Source organism: Muscardinus avellanarius (assembly GCF_963383645.1).
Source record: "Muscardinus avellanarius genome assembly, chromosome: 1".
In the NCBI taxonomy this organism is placed as follows: domain Eukaryota; kingdom Metazoa; phylum Chordata; class Mammalia; order Rodentia; family Gliridae; genus Muscardinus; species Muscardinus avellanarius.
The window spans coordinates 124104796-124128031 of NC_137786.1; the positions used below are offsets into that span (position 1 = coordinate 124104796).

A 23236-nucleotide genomic window follows, 5' to 3' on the forward strand; every position below is an offset into this window, starting at 1 on the left:
ATCTGCCTCTGATGCTATTAATGCTAAATTGTATGTATGCTTATGAAATTTATAATCATTTGACTTGTATTACAGAGATCAATCCTGAGGACAGAGAATTTCTAGTGGGATGCTATAATTATTTTTGATTGCCTATGCAATGCCTTATTCTAGACTCAATCTAATGTCTATATGTATTTGAGTAGGTTTTAAGTATAAATTATATGATCTTCTCTTGAATATAATTGATGGAGAATATAATGAGTACTGATGAGAGTAAAAAATAAACAGGTACGCCAGGCATGGTGGCGCATGCTTGTAATCCCCGCGCTTGGGAGGTGGAGACAGGAGGATCGCGCTGGTTTGAAGCCAGCCGCGCTGGCTTAAGAGACCCTGTTTCCAAATAAAAATATAAAAATAGGTCTGGGAATATAGCCCAGAGGTAGAAGGGCTTCCAGGAACCCCAGTAACACCAGAACAAAAACAAAAAAGACAAAAAATAACCCCAAACAGGTAGGTGTATAAAATTGTTTAGAGGCAGATTTTTATGTGCATATACTTGTGTAGTCGGCACATTTACAAACAAATTATGAACTAGTTCAAGTTGAATGATATTGCATCTGATTACAAACTTTTCCTGGGGAAGGTAGATGGCTCTGAAATATGCCAATTTGATAATGAACAAGATTGGAAGAAACTACATTAAACTGATGATAAGACTTGGCTACTATAAATATTTAAGGACTATACAGATAAATTATTCTGAAGCTTCATCTAATTTGTGAAAGAACAGGGAAAATGTGACACTTGATTTAACTGTAGAGAGACTCATGGCTTGTCTCTTTTCCCACACTGATCATCTGTGGCTTGTAGATAAGCCTAAGGAGATGGCTGCTCTGGTGGGAAGGATTCTCGGTTCCTCATGGTCTCACGTCACAATGATGGCTTTGCTTTTTCAGAACCACATGCAGCCTGAGCATGAGGAACTACTCCTCTGTGACAGAGTTCATCCTGTTGGGACTTCCTAACACTGAAGGGCTGGAGACCATGATCTTTGCCTTGTTCCTGGCCTTCTACCTGTTTGCCTTGCTGGGGAACCTGCTCATCTTCCTCACCATCCTGACTTCCTCCAGCCTCCACACCCCCATGTATTTCTTCCTGGGAAACCTGTCTGTGTTTGACATCTTTTTCCCTTCTGTGAATTCCCCGAAGATGATGGTGGCCCTCGCGGGTCAGAGCCACACCATCTCTTACCAGGGCTGTGCCTCCCAGGTCTTCTTCTACCACACCCTGGGCGGCACCGAGTGTTTCCTCTACACGGTGATGGCCTATGACCGCTTTGTGGCCATTTGCCACCCTATGCGCTACACGGTCATCATGAGCCCCAGGGTGTGCACCTGCCTGACAGTGTGCACGTGGCTGGGGGGCTGTGTGCACGGCAGCATCCTCACCTTTCTCATCTTTAAGCTGCCCTACTGTGGCCCCAATGAGGTAGACAGCTTTTTCTGCGATATCCCGGTGGTGCTGTCCCTGGCCTGTGCAGACACCTCTCTGGCCCAGATGGTGAGTTTCACCAACATCGGTGTCGTGGCGCTCCTGTGTTTCTTACTCATCCTCACTTCCTACACCCGCATCGTTCTCTCCATATTGAAGATCCGTTCTTCTGAAGGCAGGCGCAGAGCCTTCTCCACCTGCAGTGCCCACCTGACTTCCATCCTCTTGTTCTATGGACCTGTGATTCTTGTCTATCTCAGACCCACTTCCAGCCCCTGGCTAGATTCTGTTGTTCAGGTGTTTAACAATATCGTCACTCCTTCCCTCAATCCTTTGATTTATTCCTTGAGAAACAAGGATGTGAAATTAGCCCTGAGGAAATTGTTAACTCAAGTGGCCCACTCTCCTGGGGTATAAGTACCAGAGTAATTTTCCCCTGATGTTCTTGGGGAATTTGATTCAGAGTTCCTCCTCTTCCATCAGGATTATTGCCAAATACAGAGCAGGACAAAATTACTACTTCTCATTTCTAATGATTCCTATTAGTGATATAGGGAATGAAGAGGTGGATACATCATTTTGGATTAAAACAGCATTTTCTACTTTTCAAATTTCACCAACAGAGTGTATCTTTTCTTGCTTCACATGCTAAGTATCTGTTGTAATGTCTTCCTTCCTGTCTTCCTACCTTTTTTTGGCATTTTTTGCCTTTCTCTTTCTTACCACAGTATGCTTCTCACTACTCAATAAAGATAGGAATTGGAGTCTACATGGAGTATGATTTCAGTTTAGTATCACAGTTTGATAAAAATGATTTTACATTCAGTTTGTAACTTATTCAAGGGCTTTCTATCTTTGTCTTAAAAATAATTCAATTTATGATTTTTTTTTTTTGCTTCCAGGGTAATCTGGCATTCAATTCTGTAAGTAAGGCCGGGCGTGGTGGCGCACGCTTGTAATCCCCGCACTTGGGAGGCAGGGACAGGACGATCGCACAGGTTTGAAGCCAGCCGAGCTGGCTTAAGAGACCCTGTTTCTAAAAATAAAATAGGTCTGGGAGTGTGGCCCGGAGGTAGAAGGGCTTCTAGGAACCCCAGTACCACCAAAAAAAATTCTTTTATTTTTATTTTTATTTTTGGTGGTACTGGTGTTCTTGGAAGCCCTTCTGCCTCCAGGCTACACTCCCAGACCTATTTTTTTTTTTTTTTTTGGAAACAGGGTCTCTTAAGCCAGCAAGGCTGGCTCTGAACCAGTGTGAACCTCCTGTCTCAGCCTCCCAAGTGCGGGGATTACAAGTGTGCGCACCACGCCCGGCAAAATTCTTTAAGTAAGTAATCTGTCATGAAATTCAATTAAGTAAGTTATCATCAAAGTATGGTTTACATTGGGTGAATGCATTTTGAATGTGAGATATCATCGTAAGACCACCCAGCAAAACTACTCCAGTATTCTAGACACAGTCTAAGAAAATAATTTTTTTTGTTTTCCATTTGTAAAAACTTTTTGAGTCAGACATCTCTGTCTATTGTAGTTACTTTTCATTTCTTGAAAATCTGATATTCGGTAAGTAGGTGAAATTAAACACTAAAAATACGTAATATTTATCTTTGGAGTATTTACAATACATATATTTATATTTAATAAAATTTATTTCAGGCTAGAGATCCATTTATTTAGATACATCTATTCAAACACTTGAAATAAAAACTAATATTAAGATGTATTATGTTTATAATAGTGTTCACAGCACTTTCCGTGTATTGACTAAGTTAATTCACAGATTCCTAAGATGTACTTGCTATGACATATTCCCTTTATATATGAGGAAACCAAGAATAGAGGAATATCCAAACACTTCAACTTTTCTGTGGCATGCTGCATTATAAGAATGAAACAATTATGAGGTATAGAGAGTGACTCCTGTCCATAGAGCTTCTTTCTGTATCATTTACTGTTATAACTACCTTATGAGTATTAACTAATGCAATTTCTGTTAGTAGGTTGATTACTGTCTTCAGTTATGTACAGAAGAACTAAGGCGCAGGGCAGTTATATAACTATACACATCATAGCGATGAGACTGGGTGTAAGTAGGGGAGCAGTCTGAGTGACGTTCATAGAACAGGCTGTGACTGGAAGCTGAGCTTTCAGTGTTTCCACTCTGTAGTAATATCAACTCACTCAATTGTCATCGATTCACTATTAACTTTAAACTCTAACAGGTGTCAGATAGAACCTGGGTATTTTTTTTCCTTAAATGAGCCATATAACACTAAAATGGGAACAACATCATGCTGTTCATGGTATAAATCAAACCTGTACCTAGAACCACCATGGTTGCCAGTATCACCATGTGGTCTTTCACAGGCAACCTTCGTTCTTTGTCTGCATGTTCTTGGATTCCCCCACACCATATACATACATATATGTATACAGCATATACATACATACATGTTGTATTAAATATGTATGATAATGCAACAGGTTACCCCCAAACTTAGCAGTTTAGAAAAAGAATTGTCTTAGGCCATGTCAGATGGTCTAGAATACTGGAGGAGCTTCGTTGGGGGTCTGTCCTCCGGCATTTTCCTGGGGCTGCATCACTCTGGCAGCCAGGAAGCAGTTTTCTAACTTGGGATCTAAGTTCAAGACAGGGGTCGGTCCATCCTGGGGTGATGTGGGGCCTCTCAGTAGAGCACCACCATGCCCTCCATGCTGGCAGCTGCTCACCCTACACAAGTGACCCAACAGTCTAAGTAGGAAGATGTGAAGGCTCTTGTGACCTGCCCTCCACAGTCACATGCCAGCACACCTGCTTTTATTTTTTCTTTGTTTAAGAAAGTTGCTGTGGCAGCCCATGTCCAGTGACAGAGAGATTAGGCCCTGTCTTTTGAAGGGAGTGCCAAAAATCTGTAGACTGATTTTCAACCATCAATGATAGAGTTCCACCTTATTTAAACATTTTTTCTTTTTTGAACTCTTCCTTATATTTACGATTATTTGAAAAGCTGGCACATGATGAATGTGCTAAAAATAAAATAAATTCACTAGTAAATTATAAGTAAATCAATCAGTTAATTTACTATTTAATTGAAAAGATGAGCTTACAAATTTACTTTGATATTGTGAAAAATCACTTATCCTTTATATTTGTTTTTTTTTTTTTTTTTTTTTTTTTTCTGGTACTGGGATTCCTGGAAACCCTTCTACCTCTGGGCTACACTCCCAGACCTATTTTTACACTCTTTTATTTGGAAACAGGGTCTCTTAAGCCAGTGCGGTTGGCTTTGAACCTGCATGTCTGGCTTCGAACCTGCGCGATACTCCAGTCTCCGCCTCCCAATCGCGGGGATTACAAGAGTGTGCCACCACACCCAGCAATTTGGGTTCTTTTACCACTTCAGTAATGCCTCCTCTGAACATCTCATTCCACAATGAGTTTTTTCTTCTATCCACTGATTGTGTATGTTACTTATTCATTTTGTCATTAAGGACAACAAACATTTTGACATTTCTTATTGTCATTTTAGATTGTTTCATGATTCATAAACTATTATTCAACCATTTAATCAGTGATTAGCTTAGAACACACGTCAAAAGGGTATCCGTAGGACATGAAAAGTCTTAATAGTTTTCTGTTTATGAAACCCAGTACTAGCCAACATAGTTACAGGAATGAATAAGATGGCCATGATCTCTGCACTTAAAGAGTATAAAACATGCAGGCCTAGCACTGGCCCGGGGCATCTGTCCCATGCCTCAGAACCCAGCACTGTCCTCGTGCACCCTATCTGCGCCCCGGACCCCCACTAGTAGCCAGTGCCTGCACCACCCCCACCCCTAAACTCGGAGCTTACCTTGTGCACCTAGTCCCCCCTCCCCACTGGAGCCCAGGCACCTATCTTGCCGGCGGACTGCTTTCCAGGCAGCAATAGCTCTGTGGGCCCGTGAGATCTCCTCGGGCTCCCAGCTTCTACGCCCCGTGGAAGGCAGAGATCATTGCTGGACACCACGCAGCTCCTGTGCCCCCGAACCCGTGTGCACCAATCTGCACCCCTGGCCCACCACTGGGCGTTCCCGCCCGCCCGGCAGCCTGAGACTCAGTTCTAGTCTAGAGCACAGCCCAGTGCACCTTGGAGAAGTATAGCAGCAGGCACTAGGCATCTGCACCCACTCACACCTGGGTCCAGTAATAGCAGTGCACCCAGCCTGCACTCTCAGAACTTGCAGTGCTCTGGCAGTAAGTGTTTGCGTCCAGGAACCAGCAAACCTTTGCCCAGGGTACATCTTGGGACCACACCAGCTAGCCCAGTTAGAATTTCCAGAGACACAGGAAAATTCATCGAGACACAATATCTGCACAGGACCTCAGGGGGAGGTTCCAAGTCTACTTTGGATATCCTCCACTCCTGCTGTAGGGAAGCACAGGCCAGAGTCTAGGGTGGTGAGTGCAGAGGTGCTGACTACAGGTTGGAATTATGCAGAACCTGGGAATTGTACAGAATCTAATAACAGTGACACCAGACATCCTGACACATAAACCCAAAGCAGTTAAAGGAACGAAAGGTGTCCAAACACCAAGAGTGACTTAAGAAGATAAAAATAGAGTACAAAGAAAACTAAGAGACATTGGATTATATTCTTTTTTTTGTTTTTTTTATTGGTGCACTGTATTCATACATCATAATGGTATAAAAAAAATTTTGTGAACATAAATGCACACATTGCCCAGTTAGCCCCTACCCGCTCCCCAACCCCCTCCCTCCCCATCCCTCATTCCCATGCTTGGCTTTGTGTTTGACATCTAGTATTATAGCAATTTATCTAAAATTAACAATGATAATCTCACATAACAGTTTCATTTGTCTGATACCAAGCTTTTGATGACTTAAAGAAAACATTTCAATATTTCTTTTTGCTTTCTTTCTTACCAGAGAATATTTTTTTCTTTTTTTTTTTAGGTGAAACTATCACACATTTATTTATTTATTTTTCAGAGAAAATCTATCCTAACATGGAATATGGACTCTAGATACCCAAAACGATCTCAAAAAAGAACAAAGCTAGAAGATATATATTTTCTGATTTCAAACCGTATAAAGCTACAATAATCGAAACAGTGTAGTACTGTTCTAAAGGCAGATATATAAACCATTGGAGTTAAATAAAAGCCTAGAGATAAATTCTTCCACATATTGTCAAGTTATTTTTGACAAGGTTTCCACAGGCATTTGGTGGAGGAAATAATAATCTTTTCACTAAATATTGTTGAAAATAATAATTACATTAAAAAGAATAAAATTGGACCCTTACCTAACACCATATACAAATATTAATTCAAAATAGAAAAAAAAGACCTAAATGTAAATCTTAAGACTATAAACTGTTAGAAGAAAATCTGGGTCATAAAACCTCATGACATTGAAATTGGCAGTGTTTTCTTGGATATGATTTCAATGGCACAGGCAACAGAAGGGTAAACAAACTCCCTAGAAAATAAAAAAATATTGTATATCCAAAGACAATGTAGACAGAATTAAAAGTTACTGATAGAATGGGATAAAATATTTCCAAATGCTATATCTGAAGGTGTATTAATATTCCAACTAGAAATCCTAAAAATTAGCAACAACAAAAGCAAACAATACAATTTAGAAATAGGTAAAAGACTAACATAAATAATGAATCTCCAAAGATAGCCAATCTTAGTTGTCGGTTGGATGGAAAATCTTGTTTCTCTGGTTCTGGTGTGTGTTAACTATTTCTTCTTTGTAGTATTACTCTAGTCACACAGAAATCTCAGCACAATAATACTGGGAGACTTCAACACACCTCTCCCAACACTAGACTGATCTTCCAGACAAAGGGTCAGTAAAGATGCCTCAGAACTAAAGGACACCATTAACCAAATGGACCTGTTGGACACATATAGAATATTTCACCCAACTACAGCGAAGTTTACATTTTTGTCAGCTGTTCACAAAACCTCCAAAATATATCACATCCTGGGACACAAAATGAGCACTAGAAAATTTAAAAAATGCTACATACTACCCTGTGTCATTTCAGATGATAATGGAATGAAACTAGAAATCAACTCTAAGAAGACCCAGAGAAACAACATAAACATGTGGAGACTGAACACCACACTTCTGAATGAAGAATGGGTCATAGAAGATATAAGAGGTGAAATCAAGAAACTTCTAGAAACAAATGAAAATAAAGATACAACATATCAAAACCTCTGGGACACTTTGAAGGCAGTATTAAGAGGAAAATTTATAGCACTGTGTGCTCACATAATAGAAACAGAAAATCTTCAAATAAATAGCCTAACGACACACCTCAAAGCCCTTGAAAAGCAGGAACAATTGAATCCGAAAGCCAGCAGAAGACAGGAAATTATTAAAAATAGTGCAGAAATTAACAAAATAGAGAATAAAAAAACAATGCAGAAAATCAACAAAACCAAAAGCTGGTTTCTAGAAAAAATTAACAAGATAGATAAACCACTAGCCAACCTAACTATAAAAAAAGAGAGAATCAACCCAAATTATGAAGAAAAGATATGAAAAAGGAGACATTACTACTGACAGTGTAGAAATCCAGAGGATTATCAGAAACTACTTTGAAAAATTATACTCCAACAAAATGGAAAATCTGGAGGAAATCGACAACTTCCTAATTAAATACAACCTTCCTAAACTTAGTCAAGAAGATACAGAGCACTTAAACCAACCAATAACAATCAAAGACATTGAAACAGCAATAAAGAGCTTACCATCAAAGAAAAGCCCAGGACCAGATGGTTTCCCAAGTGAATTCTATAAAACCTTTATAGAAGAGCTAACCCCAATACTACTCAAACTATTTCGGGAAATATTAAAAACCGGGACTCTCCCAAATACATTCTATGAAGCCAACATCACACGAATACCCAAACCAAAAAAAGACAGTTCAAGGAAGGAAAACTACAGGCCTATATCTCTGATGAACTTGGATGCAAAACTATTAAACAAAATACTAGCAACACACATTCAAAACCACATCAAGAAAATCATACACCATGACCAGGTAGGGTTCATCCCAGGGATGCAAGGCTGGTTCAATATACAAAAATCAATCCATGTAATTCATCATATAAACAGAATCAAAGACAAAAACCACATGATCATCTCAATAGACGCTGAAAAAGCTGTTGATAAAATTCAACATCCATTTATGATAAAAACACTGCAGAGAATTGGAATAGAAGGAACATATCTCAACATTATTAAGGCAATCTACAATAAGCCCACTGCCAACATCATATTAAATGGGGAAAAACTTCAAGAATTCCCCCTAAAAACTGGAACGAGACAAGGATGTCCACTATCACCACTTCTCTTCAATATAGTACTAGAGACTCTAGCCAGAGCAATAAGGCAAGAAAAGGAAATCAAAGGAGTACAAATAGGAAAAGAAGAACTTAAGCTTTCACTATTTGCAGATGACATGATACTATATTTAGAAAACCCAACAAACTCAACCAACAAATTCAGCAAAGTATCTGGATACAAAATCAATCTTAAATAATCAGAAGCTTTCCTGTACACCAAACATAAATCCACTGAAAAAGAAATACAGAAAACACTTCCACTCAGGATCTCCCACACACACAAAAAAAAATACTTAGGAATAAACTTGACCAAGGAGTTAAAAGATCTCTACAAAGAAAATTATAAAACACTGAAAAAAGAAATCAAAGAAGGTCTTAGACAATGGAAAGATCTCCCATGTTCATGGATTGGCAGAATAAATATCATTAAAATGGCCATCCTTCCAAAAGTGATCTAGAGATTTAACGCAATGCCCATTAAACTACCAAGATCATTCCTCACAGACATAGAAAAATCAGTCCTTAAATTTATCTCGAATAGCAAAAAGCCCAGAATAGCCAAGGTCATTCTCAGCAACAAAAACCATGCAGGAGGAATCACAATACCTGACTTTAAACTATACTATAAAACCATTGGAATAAAAACAGCATGGTACTGGCAAAAAAACAGAATGATAGAACAATGGAGCAGAATAGAAGACCCAGAAACAAGCTCACACACTTTCAGCCAACTGATTTTTGACAAAGGGGCCAAAAACATACACTGCAAAAGATTGCCTCTTCAACAAATGGTGTCGGCAAAACTGGTTAACCATATGCAGAAAATTGGAAATTAATCCCATTTTCTCACCCTGCACAAGAGTCAACTCAAGATGGATCAAAGACTTGGAAATCAAACCAGAGACCTTGAAGCTCCTTGAAGAGGGTGTAGGTCCAACACTGCAACACATAGGCACAGATAAACACTTTCTCAACAAGACCCCAAAGGCACAACAAATTAAAAGGCAAATCAATACGTGGGATTGCATGAAACTGAAGAGCTTCTGTTCAGCAAAAGAAACTGTTAAGAACCTCAATCGAGAGCCAACAGAATGGGAGAAGATTTTTGCCACCTACACCACCGATAGAGGACTAATATCTAGAATATACAGAGAACTCAAGAAACTCAACACTAAGAAAACAAAGCATCCAATAACAAAATGGGCAAATGAACTAAATAGACACTTCACAAAAGAAGAAATTCAAATGGCCAATAAATGCATGAAAAAATGCTCAACATCACTGGCAATCAGAGAGATGCAAATCAAAACTACCCTGAGATTTCACCTAACTCCAACTAGAATGGCAATCATTCAAAACACAAACAACAACAGATGCTGGCGAGGATGTGGAGAAGTGGGAACTCTAAGACATTGTTGGTGGGATTGCAAATTAGTGCAACCACTTTGGAAAACAGTATGGAGAATCCTCAGAAGAATGGGAACAAATCTACCATTTGATCCAGCAATACCACTTCTGGGTATCTACCCAAAAGATAGGAAGCCAAACTACCAAACTAATGCTTGTATATCTATGTTCATAGCTGCACAATTCACCATAGCCAAACTGTGGAACCAGCCAAGATGTCCATCAACAGATGAATGGATTACAAAACTGTGGGATATGTACACAATGGAATTTTACTCAGCCATTAAAAAAAAAACTCAACTACATCATTTTCAGGGAAATGGATGGAACTGGAGGACATTATGCTAAGTGAGATTAGTCAGACACAAAAAATAAGAAATCAGATGCTTTCCCTAATATGTGAGAGCTAGGGAGAAAAGGGTCATAGGAGGAACTCTTGAAAAAGTAAATCCTATAGAGGAGCAAACAAGACAACCTAAAGGAGGAGAAAGGAAGGGGGGGAAGAGGAAAATCTCTAAAACACTAAGCCAGGGAAGGAGGGACAGGGGGGGAATAGGGTGGGAACTGTATAGGGGTTAAATCAGCGATGTGTACATGTTTGTACACAAAAGTTTTTTTACCCAATAAGATGTTTGAACTTGATGCACCAATAAAAAATTAAAAAATAATTAAAAAATAAAATGGTAAAAAAACCCCTACACTGAGATTCCATCTAACCCCAGTCAGAGCGGCAAGCATAAAGAAATCAAATAACAACAAATGCTGGTGATGATGTGGGGAAAGAGGAACTTTTTTTACACTGTTTGTGGGAATGCAAACTAGTTCAACCACTATGGAGATCTGTGTGGAGATTCCTAAGAATGGTGGGAATAGATCCACCACATGATCCAGCTATACCACTCCTGGGTATCTTTCCAAAGGGGTTGAATTCAGAGAACTACAGCAACATAAGTATACCTATGTTCATAGCAGCACAATTCGTAATAGCCAAAATATGGAACCAACCCAGATCTCCATCAGCAGATGAATGGATAGCAAAACTCTGGGAAATACACACAATGGAATTCTATTCATCCATAAAGAAGTACAAAATTATATCATTTGCAAGAAGATGGAAAGCCCTGGAGAACGTTATGTTAAGTGAGATCAGCCAAGCACAGGAGAAGGTACATATGTTTCCTCTAATATGCCCATACTAGGAAACACAGAGGATACCAGTGGGACTCCAGATAATGGAGTGGAAATATCAGCAAAGTTTGAATCGAAAGATAGGAGAGGAGGAAGGCTGATCTTAATTAATGAGGGTCTACATCTGAATATGTGTAAAATTATGAATAGGACATGGTTAACCTGGACAACCATTGGTGGGAGGGGGGAAGGGAAAATGGGGACGGGAGGGAGAGGGCACCAAATATAGTTTAAATGTATACCATTTATGTTCAATAAAAAAATTTGTTTTTAAAAAAAAACGAGTGTAAAACATACAGCAGATGACTGATGTGGAAGAAATAGTCAACAGGTGATTGGGATTAAGGATTTCAACAAAAACAGAAGGGGCCTTGAAAATTTACGTTTAGATATAAGGACAGAGGACACAGCAAGAAGGAAAAACTGGGCAAAAGAGTGAACTGGAAGCATTTGCCCACAGATGAGAAACACCATAAACATCCTTCCATTTTTGCTTCTGTAATGTCAGACCTGGCTAACTTGAAACCCTCTGACTCCTCCAAGTTGTCAGTGGGCAATGAATTGAAATGTTTCCTTCAGAAATGGACTCGGGCTAGGGATGAAGTTTAGTGGTAGAGCACTTGGGTAGCATGCAGGAAGCCCTGGGTTCAATTCCCAGCACTGCTGGAAAACAACCAACTGATGGTTGTGGCTGTAAAATACTTTAAAAAGCTCTGTGCATCTCGGCCCCAATCACTGCATGTTCTCATTTTCCAGGAAAGACGAGTCCTCTACTTACAGAGATGTCATAGTGTCACTATATTCTTTTAAAAAGTAAAATAGCAGCCAGGTGTGGTAGCGCAGGCTTGTAATCCCAGTATTTAGGAGGCTGAGACCGGAGGATCGCACAAGTTCAAAGCCAGCCTCAGCTACTTAGTGAGGCTCTCAGCAACTTAGTGACACTCTGTTTCCAAATAAAATAGAATATAGGTCTTGGAGTGTAGCCTGAAGGTAGAAAGCTTCTGGGTTCCATTACCAGCACTACACACACAAAAATAATAAAAAAGTAAAATAGCCAATCATTTTAATGAATAACTTATTTTTCAACTCTTATGCAGTCTTTCTAATGTCAAAAATCATAAAGAGTGTCCCCTTATTGGTCTAATGCACTCCACATAATTTTTTTTTGCCTTGTATCTCCCCCAATCCATTCTAAACTTTGAAAATGAAGTCTCCATTCAAACTAGTCTATCAATGAGTTATACCCCCTACCGCCAGCCCTATGTTATTTTTTCAGAACTGGAAATTGAACATAGGGGCATTCAACCTCTGAGCTACACCCCAGTCCTATTTTTTATTCTTTATTTTTTATTTACTTATTTTTTTGTGGCACTGGAGTTTGAACCCTGAGGCATTTTACCTCAAAGCCACACACCCAGACCTATTTTATTTTTATTTAGAATCAGGTTCTCACTAAGCTGATGAGAGTCTTTCTATGCTGAGGCTGGCTTCCAACCTGAGATCCTCCTGTTTCAGCCTCCCAAGTACTAGGAATACAAGTGTGCACCACCATGCCTGGTTTTATTCTTTATTTTGAAACATGGTCTTGCTAAATTGTGGAGGGCCTCATCTGAGGCTGGGCATGAACTTGTGATCCCCTTGTCTAAGGTTTCCAAGTACTGGGATTATAAATATGTCCCACCACACCAGGCTTTACTTTTTATTTTGAAGGAGGTTCTTGCTAAGTTGTTGATGGTTTCACTAAGTTCAGAGGCTGGTCTTGAACCCTGTCTTCATCTCCCAAGTACTGGGATTATAGTCATGCACCACTATGCCTAGCCCAATATATATATTTTTATAATAAATTTTGCTATTCAATATGAATGTTAGCATCAGTTTTCTAATTTCTTTAAAAGTAAATAAATATAATTTTTTGTATTTTGATTAGGATTTTATTGAATCTATGGAATATGGAAGAACTGACATCTTAACAATATTATATCTGATTCATGAATACTGAATATTTCTCTTGCTTCTCTCAGCAATGTTAAGTTTCAGACTTCAGGCCCACTTCATTTTGCCAGATTTTTCATTATTTATTTCCTATTTTAATGTTGTTTTAAATAGTAGTTTTGAGATTTTAATTTCCAGTTATTCTTTGCTAACATAGAGAAATACAACTGACTTTTATGTATCAGCTTTACAGCCTACAACTAAGATAAAATTACTTATTACTTTGTAGCATTTTTAGATATTCCATCAGAAAAAATAAACATCCAGAAAAATGAGATAGTCAAGTAAAATAGACATACATAGTATGTAGAACAAGGCCGTCATTAAAAAGGATAGCTGTAAGCCAGTATGGAGGCAAATGCCAGTAATCCTAGTATTTGCAAGGTTGAAAAAGGAGGCTTAAAGTTTTGAGGCCAGCCTTAATGACCCAGTAAGAACCTGTTTCAAAAAAGAAAAAAAAAATCTATGAGGCATAGTTTAGAGGTAGCATGCCTCTGAGTTTAATTCCCAGTAAAACACACACACACACACACACACACACACACACACACACAAACACACACACAAAAACACACACACACACACACAAACAGTGTAAAAATTGAATGTGTTATAGAATATATTTTGATAAATTTTTATTTAGTTAAGTTGCACAACAACAAAAAAAAAAGATATAAGACTATGCATGCAGTATGATTGTAAGTAGGTTCAAAATATCCAAAAACCACAGGGTGGAATGACTGGGAGGAAGGATAACTGGGGTAAATAAAGTAAGAAAATGTGAAATTTCTTGCTTTCTGAATATATATTAAATAAGTTATAAATATTCTTACTACTTCCATAATGGTTAAGAAAGATTATAAAATAATTAGGAGTGAAGTGGGAAAGTGTCTAATGAAAAAGATGAAAGTCTCTAATTATTCCCTTTGTTCTGTCATGCTTCTTAGATCTGGGGATTGAGCCAAGAGGGATTTTTGTCCCACAAGAATATTCAGGTTCATTACTACTTTCCAGTTTGAAGATATTGAACTCAGGGAATAGATTAAACCAGGGCTGAGCACTGCCTTGGATTCAAGAAGAAAAGCTGCAAAATCTTGGCTCTATGCCATGGTATCTTATGCAAATAGAATTTTGGCTTTAGGAACACATCCTCTTTACCAAGGTGAAACTGCTTCTATCAACACCAGTGCTGCCTACACTGCTCTCTTTCCTTGCTCTCCTCGGCCATAATGAGACCTTCTCTGGGTCCTGGTCATCTCTTCTGCTCAACAAACCAAGGAGATGAAGACAATCATGGAGCTTAGAGAATTCGTAGATATCTCTAAATTCTGTGTGTGTGTGTGTGTGTGTGTGTGTGTGTTGCCAGTAGAATGGCTTATAGTGGGGAGTTAGGTGTCATGAAGTGACATAGATTCTTTGTTCAGGAAACCTATTTGCAGTTGATAAAACTAAGAAATATTCCCATTCTTAACATCTAGTTATTTATAAAATGAAAACTTCTATTAATAGACACATATATTTTATTCTCTCATTAACAACCAAGAGATATGATGTAAATATCAGTGAGTGTGGTGATAGCAACATTGAGAAAATTATAAAAAAGATAACATTTTTAGAATCTAGGGTTAGAAAAACACTTTGAACATGCCCTCTTGGCTAGAGAAAACTTTCTCCTATATCCCTGAGAGATGATTCTGTAGGTTCTCTGTCATATCTGCTGTGGTAGGAAGTCACTGTTCCCAGAAAACTCTCTTCACAATGAGAAAAAGTCTACTTGTGGGTATTTTTTCTTGAACAGTTGTCAATCATTTCTTGAAATCCATGTGCATGAAGATGTGGTGTTGAACACTGACTGCAGAGGACAGGTGAGTTTTGTAAGTGTATTTAATGTAATGTTTGATATGTATTTTCTGCCTGAGGTGATATGAAACAGAAACCTGTGCCATTTACCAGTGTAAATTTGGTTACTGAGCCAGAAACAGAAAGGTTCAGATTGAAGGAAGACTTATGCATTTCTAGCCCACGAAATGTTCTTGCAGTTTGATGCCATCCCACTTGTTAATTCTTGCTTTAATTTCCTGTGCTTTGGAGGTCTTGTTGAGAAAGTTACTGCCTGTGCCTGTACGTTGGAGGGTTGAGCCTATGCCCTCCTCTACTAGCTTCACAAGACCAGCATTTCACAGGCCCTGGCAGTTAGATTAATGACAGCAATGCTGTGAAGACCTCCAGCTCATTTCACCTCTTCATTCTTTAAAGTAATTGTTCTTACTGAGATGTTTGTTCAGGAAATACACTTTTATCTTTGTCAAAACTGAAATAATGCAGTAAAGGGTATCTGAGCAGCAATCAATGTTAATAGATTTATCAGGTAATTTTCTGTGAACGAGCCTTACTCTGAGCAGATGAAAATTATTTATATCTTGTGGTAATGTATGGAGGATTAGATAAAATGAGATAAAAAAGAAAGTAAACAGAAGGAAAAATTGGGCCTTTAGAAAATATAATGCAGGTTGTTTCTAAAGTTTATCTGCCTCTGATGCTATTAATGCTAAATTGTATGTATGCTTATGAAATTTATAATCATTTGACTTGTATTACAGAGATCAATCCTGAGGACAGAGAATTTCTAGTGGGATGCTATAATTATTTTTGATTGCCTATGCAATACCTTATTCTAGACTCAATCTAATGTCTATATGTATTTGAGTAGGTTTTAAGTATAAATTATATGCTCTTCTCTTGAATATAATTGATGGAGAATATAATGAGTACTGATGAGAGTAAAAAATAAACAGGTACGCCAGGCATGGTGGCGCATGCTTGTAATCCCCGCGCTTGGGAGGTGGAGACAGGAGGATCGCGCTGGTTTGAAGCCAGCCGCGCTGGCTTAAGAGACCCTGTTTCCAAATAAAAATATAAAAATAGGTCTGGGAATATAGCCCAGAGGTAGAAGGGCTTCCAGGAACCCCAGTAACACCAGAACAAAAACAAAAAAGACAAAAAAAAAAACCCAAACAGGTAGGTGTATAAAATTGTTTAGAGGCAGATTTTTATGTGCATATACTTGTGTAGTCGGCACATTTACAAACAAATTATGAACTAGTTCAAGTTGAATGATATTACATCTGATTACAAACTTTTCCTGGGGAAGGTAGATGGCTCTGAAATACGCCAGTTTGATAATGAACAAGATTGGAAGAAACTACATTAAACTGATGATAAGACTTGGCTACTATAAATATTTAAGGACTATACAGATAAATTATTCTGAAGCTTCATCTAATTTGTGAAAAAACAGGCAAAATGTGACACTTGATTTAACTGTAGAGAGACTCATGGCTTGTCTCTTTTCCCACACTGATCATCTGTGGCTTGTAGATAAGCCTAAGGAGATGGCTGCTCTGGTGGGAAGGATTCTCGGTTCCTCATGGTCTCACGTCACAATGATGGCTTTGCTTTTTCAGAACCACATGCAGCCTGAGCATGAGGAACTACTCCTCTGTGACAGAGTTCATCCTGTTGGGACTTCCTAACACTGAAGGGCTGGAGACCATGATCTTTGCCTTGTTCCTGGCCTTCTACCTGTTTGCCTTGCTGGGGAACCTGCTCATCTTCCTCACCATCCTGACTTCCTCCAGCCTCCACACCCCCATGTATTTCTTCCTGGGAAACCTGTCTGTGTTTGACATCTTTTTCCCTTCTGTGAATTCCCCGAAGATGATGGTGGCCCTCGCGGGTCAGAGCCACACCATCTCTTACCAGGGCTGTGCCTCCCAGGTCTTCTTCTACCACACCCTGGGCAGCACCGAGTGTTTCCTCTACACGGTGATGGCCTATGACCGTTTTGTGGCCATTTGTCACCCTATGCGCTACACGGTCATCATGAGCCCCAGGGTGTGCACCTGCCTGACAGTGTGCACGTGGTTAGTGGGCTGTGTGCACAGCAGCATCCTCACCTTTCTCATCTTTAAGCTGCCCTACTGTGGCCCCAATGAGGTAGAGAGCTTTTTCTGCGATATCCCAGTGGTGCTGTCCCTGGCCTGTGCAGACACCTCTCTGGCCCAGATCGTGACTTTCACCAACATTGGTGTTGTTGCACTCCTGTGCTTCCTGCTCATCCTCACTTCCTACACCTGCATTTTTCTCTCCATATTGAAGATCCGTTCCTCTGAAGGTAGGCGCAGAGCCTTCTCCACCTGCAGTGCCCACCTGACTTCCATCCTCTTGTTCTATGGACCTATTATTCTCGTCTATCTCAGACCCACTTCCAGCCCCTGGCTAGATTCTGTTGTTCAGGTGTTTAACAATATCATCATTCCTTCTCTCAATCCTTTGATTTATTCCTTGAGAAACAAAGATGTGAAATTAGCCCTGAGGAAGATGTTAACTCAAGTGGCCCAATCTCCTGGGGTATAAGTAATAGGAGGAATTCTCTCGTTTTTTTTTTTAAATTTGTGCCAAATCATTCTTCTCAAAGTAAGATTGTTGGCAAATAGAGAACTGAGAAAATGTTTTATCTCTCATTTCTGGAAGTTGTAATAATTATGTTATAGAAAACAGATGGATTGAGACACATATTGGCATCTTCAAAGAAGCTATTTCCTATTAACCCAGCATTTTCTTTTTTGTAATTTGCCCAAACTGTCTCTTCTGCTTTGCACAGTCTGTAGTTAATGGAATTCCGTAGTGATTGATTATCCTAAAATTTTATGTTTCTAGAGGCCATGGAATGTCTTCTCCCTTCCTTCTCCCTTTTCTTCTTTTCAAAATTTATGGATATATTTGACCTACTATTGTATCACTTTGGCCATTTGATAAATGTAGAATGAAATGTAAAAATAAGATTGAATAGGTTGCCAAAATGATTTTATACTCTTTTTCTATTTTCTATATTTTTAAAATTAATGCATTGTGGGACTTCCAGGAAGATGGTGACTGAGAAAAGCAGCGTTTATGAGCCCTGCTAAAACTAGATCTCTATTGCCACAAAATCAGTGCTTTTCATAACCAGAAAATGCAATCAGCAGTGAAATAAAAAACATAAACTCAAGGGACAGAGAAAAAAAAGACTAGAAGAACAACCAGAGACCAGATATCAAGCCTGCAATGCAGCAGCAGGTCCGCGCTGGCATCTTCCCTCACAGCACCAAGATCCAGAGAGGAAAGGTAAACAAGGAGCTGAAATGAGCAGCTGCAGATCATTCAGGTGTAATTCAGCAGGTCTTTCAGTGCAAAGAACGTCTTTAACTCCCAGTGGTCAAGCTCATCACGCCTTCCAGGGACTCAGAACGGAGCTCAAATCCAGAAAAGAAATACGCCAGCCTCACAGCCAAAGGCGTGGCAGTGGGGCCATATTTCCAGCAGCTCCAGCCTCATGGCTGAGGGTGTGGCAGCAGCGCCATATTGCCAGCAGCAACAGTGAGTTCACCGCACCCTCGACAGCTCCTGATCAACATGCACAATAACGGTGAGTGAAATTGTGGCCCCTAAAGGAGAAATCCCTGTACTGCACGCCCAAGGACTTTGATAATCTCCCTGGTTCTGAAATTTTGCAGTCCAACTCAGTGAAGGAGTAGCGGTGGCAGAGATACCACACCTTAGTTGCAGCTTCCTGTGGGAAAACACCCAGCCTGGCACCCCCATGGTCTCGCAGAGCCTTGATTAACTCCCTGGGTCTGAGAGTTTGCGATACAACCCAGTAAAGGAGTAGTGGCAGTTGAGATTACCACAGACTCGAGATACAGAGTACCCTAAGTGAAGTTGTAGTGATCTAGGGAAGGCACAAACTTCTGAAATCATGGAAAGAGGAACAACAGTAGAGCAATGAATGACCACAACCCCATATTATCAGAACCTGATAAAGAAATTCAGAGATCTCCAGAAGATCAAATCAGGAAAATAACTGTAGAAATAATACAGGACCTTCGAAAAAATTTAGAGAGAGTCTAAAAGACATAAAGGTTGCAATCATTGAGGTAAAGTCCTCAATTCAAAGTATAAACAATCAAGTAGACCACACAGAAAATAGGATCTCGATCCTAGAAGAGGATCACTCCAAAAACAAATGCATATTTTATAACTTAGAAAAAAAAATCTGACAGCAGGAATCTGACATTGAAGAAATGAGGGCCCATTTTAAGAGAGCTAACCTAAGAATAATCGGAATAGAGGAGGGAAAAGAAAGTGAAACCAAAGGGATAAATAATCTCTTCAAAAAAGTAATAGCAGCAAATTTTCCAAACATAGAGCAAGAGGTTGATACACAGGTTCAGGAAACTTATAGAGCTCCCTTTAGACAGGATCGGAGAAGAGGATCCCCACGCCACATAATTGTCAAAATGACCAATGTGGAAGCCAAGCAGAGAATCTTAAAGGCAACAAAAGCAAAGGGCCAAGTGACATTCAGAGGCAAACCAATTAGAATCACTCCAGACTTCCCAAACCAAGTCATGAAAGCCAGAAGGGTGTGGAGTAACATATCCAAACTCTGAAAGAAAACAATTTCCAGCCAAAAATTTCCTTCCCAGCAGAACTATCTATCAAATTAGATGGGGAAATAAGAAGCTGCCATGACAAACAAAAACTGAAGGAATTTATGTCTTCAAAACCAATGCTAGAGAAAATACTCAAAGATATTAACTACAAAGAAGAAATAGTTAATACACACCAGACCCAGAGGAACAAGATTTTCCATCCAGCAGACAACCAAGCAAAGAAGAATATATTCATGTGTTTATTGGTTAAAATCTTTGGAGATTCATGATTAATTTAGTCTTTTACCTATTTCTAAATTATATTGTTTGCTTTTATTGTTGCTAATTTTTAGTAATTCTATTTGGAATATTAATATACCTTCAGATACAGCATTTGGAAATATTTTACCCCATTCTATCAGTAACTTTTATCTCTGTTTACATTGTCTTTGGATGTACAATATATTTTTATTTTTTAGGAAGTTTGTTTGTTTATTCTGTTGTTGCCTGTGCCTTTGAAATCATAGCCAAGAAATCAATGCCAATTTCATTGTTGTGAAGTGTTATGACCCAGGTTTCTTCTAAAAGTTTATAATCTTAAGATTTGCATTTAGGTCTTTTATCTATTTTGAGTTAATATTTGTATATGGTGTAAGGTAAGGGTCCAACTTTATTCTTTTTCATGTAATTATTATTTTTCAACAACATTTAGTGAAAGTATCATTATTTCCTTCACCAAATATTCTTGGAAACCTTGTCAAAAATAACTTGACCATATATGGAAGAATTTATTTCTAGGCTTTTTATTTTACTCCACTGGTTTATATATCTGCCTTTATAGAAGTACTACACTGTTTCAATTAATGTAGTATTATAAGTTTTGAAATAAAAAAATGGACATGTTCTAGCTTTGTTCTTTTTGAGATTGCTTTGGGTATTTAGAGTTCATATTTAATGTTAGGATAGATTTTTTTTTCTGGAAAATCAATGTATTATAGTTTCACCTTAAAAGAAGAAAAAAAAATCTCTGTTAAGAAAGAAAGCAAAAAGAAATACTGATATGTTATCTCTAAGTGATCAAAAGTTTGATATCAGACAAATGAATCTGTTATGTTAGATTATCATTGTTAATTTTGGATAAATTGGTATAATATTAGATGTCAACCACTAAGCCAAGCATGGGAAGGAGGGGGGTGAGGCAATTTTGTGGGGTAGGGGCTAACTGGGTGATGTGTGCACATATGTCATATGTCGACACAAGATTTTTTTTTTTTATCCCATTATGGTGTATGAATACAGTGCACCAAAAAAAAAGAACTTAAGTAATAAAAAAACTATAGTCAGGGAGACTTCTAGGAAGATGGCGACCTAGAAAAGAAGGGCTTAAGAGCCCCGCTAACAACCAATCTCCATTACCACAAAATCAGCGCCTTTCATAGCCAGAAAACACCATCACCAGAGAAACAAAAAAATCACCAGGCTCCAGAGAGAAAGCAGACTGAGAACAGAGCTCAGAGCCACAAAGGAGATACACCGGCCTCACGCCCGAGATGCGGCAGCAGTGCCATATTGCTGACGGCAGCGGCGATTTCACTGGACGGCTACAGCAAGCCGAGGTGAGCTGCTGCGGAACAGCCAGGCGGGATTTCTCGGCGAAGGAACATCTAAAGCTCCCAGTGGCTGAGCTCTGCACACGCTGCAGGGATTCAGAGTGGAAATCAAAACCAAGAAGAAATACGACAGCCTCACGGCCAAGGGTGTGGCAGCAGCGCCATATTGCCACCGGCGGCAGCAGCAGCGAATTTACCAAGTCCAGTATGGCTACATCTGTGTACTCAAGAACAGTGAGTCAAATCGCGGGCCACAGAGGAGAAATCCCAGTACTGTACCCCCTGGGACTTGACCCAGTGGGGGAGTGGTGGTGGCAGAGATATCACACCATAGGAGAACTTGCAACCTGGCACCCCCCACAGTCTAAAGCAGCCTCTATCGACTCTCTGAGTCGGAGACTCTGTGATACAACCCAGTAAAGGAGTAGTGGGGTCTGAGATACTACAGACTCGAGATCCAGAGCACCTTAAGTGAAGTCATAGTGACCCAAGGGAAGAACCCAGAGAAGGCACAAACATCGGAAATCATGGGAAAGAGGAATAATACTAGAGCAATGAATGCCCACAACCCCACAACATCAGAACCTGATAAAACAGAAAATCAGAGATTTCTAGAAGATCAAATCAGGAAAATAACTGTAGAAATAATAGAGGTGCTTCGAAAAGATCTCAGAGAGAGCCAAAAAGAGATAAAGGATCCAATTAATGAAGTAAAGGCCTCAATTCAAAGCACAAACAACCAATTAGACCACATGGAGAACAGAATCTTGCTCTTAGAAGATGATCATTCCAAAAATGAACGCATAGTTTCTAATCTAGAAAAAAATATCCGACAGCAGGAATCTGATATTGAAGAAATATGGGCCCATTTTAAGAGAGCTAACCTAAGAATAATTGGAATAGAGGAGGGAAAAGAAAGTGAAACCAAAGGGATCAACAATCTCTTCAAAAAAGTAATAGCAGCAAATTTTCCAAACATAGAGCAAGAGGTTGATACACAGGTCCAGGAAACTTATAGAACTCCCTTTAGACAGGATCGGAGAAGAGGATCCCCACGCCACATAATTGTCAAAATGACCAATGTGGAAGCCAAGCAGAGAATCTTAAAGGCAACAAAAACAAGGGGCCAAGTGACATTCAGAGGCAAGCCAATTAGAATCACTCCAGACTTCCCAAACCAAGTCATGAGAGCCAGAAGGGCTTGGAGTAACATTCCAAACTCTGAAAGAAAACAACTTTCAGCCAAAAATTTCCTACCCAGCAAAACTTTTTATCAAATTAGATGGAGAAATAAGAAGCTTCCATGACAAACAGAAACTGAAGGAATTTATGTCTTCAAAACCAGCACTAGAGAAAATACTCAAAGAGATTAACTACAAAGAAGAAATAGGTAACACACACCAGAACCAGAGAAATAAGATTTTCCATCCAACAGACAACTAAGATTGGTTATCTGTGGAGATTCATTATTTATGTTAGTCTCTTACCTATCTCTAAATTGTATTGTTTGCCTTTATTGTTAATTTTTAGGATTTCTAGTTGGAATATTAATATACCTTCAGATGTAGCATTTGGAAATATTTTATCCCATTCTATTAGTAACTGTTAACTCTGTTTACATTGTTTTTGGATATACAATATGTTTTTTTTATTTTTTAGGGAGTTTGTATACTCTTCTGTTGCCTGTGCCATTGAAATCATATCCAAGAAATCAC

The 23236-nt window shown here is 39.1% G+C and overlaps 2 protein-coding genes across 2 annotated transcripts; both read left to right on the forward strand.

Moving 5' to 3' along the window:
* Window positions 1–957: 957 nt before the first annotated feature.
* LOC308271928 (olfactory receptor 10D1B-like) lies at window positions 958–1890 on the forward strand (the record flags this gene model as incomplete). The annotated part of the gene is made up of 1 exon (XM_080708603.1): window positions 958–1890. The coding sequence occupies one exon, from the start codon at window positions 958–960 to the stop codon at window positions 1888–1890; it is 933 nt and encodes a 310-aa protein (XP_080564729.1).
* Window positions 1891–16908: 15018 nt separating this feature from the next.
* On the forward strand, window positions 16909–17854 carry LOC308278401 (putative olfactory receptor 10D4; the record flags this gene model as incomplete). The annotated part of the gene is given in 2 exon segments (XM_080718152.1): window positions 16909–16919; window positions 16921–17854. Coding segments are annotated over 2 exon segments (945 nt in total).
* Between the last annotated feature and the right edge of the window lie 5382 nt (window positions 17855–23236).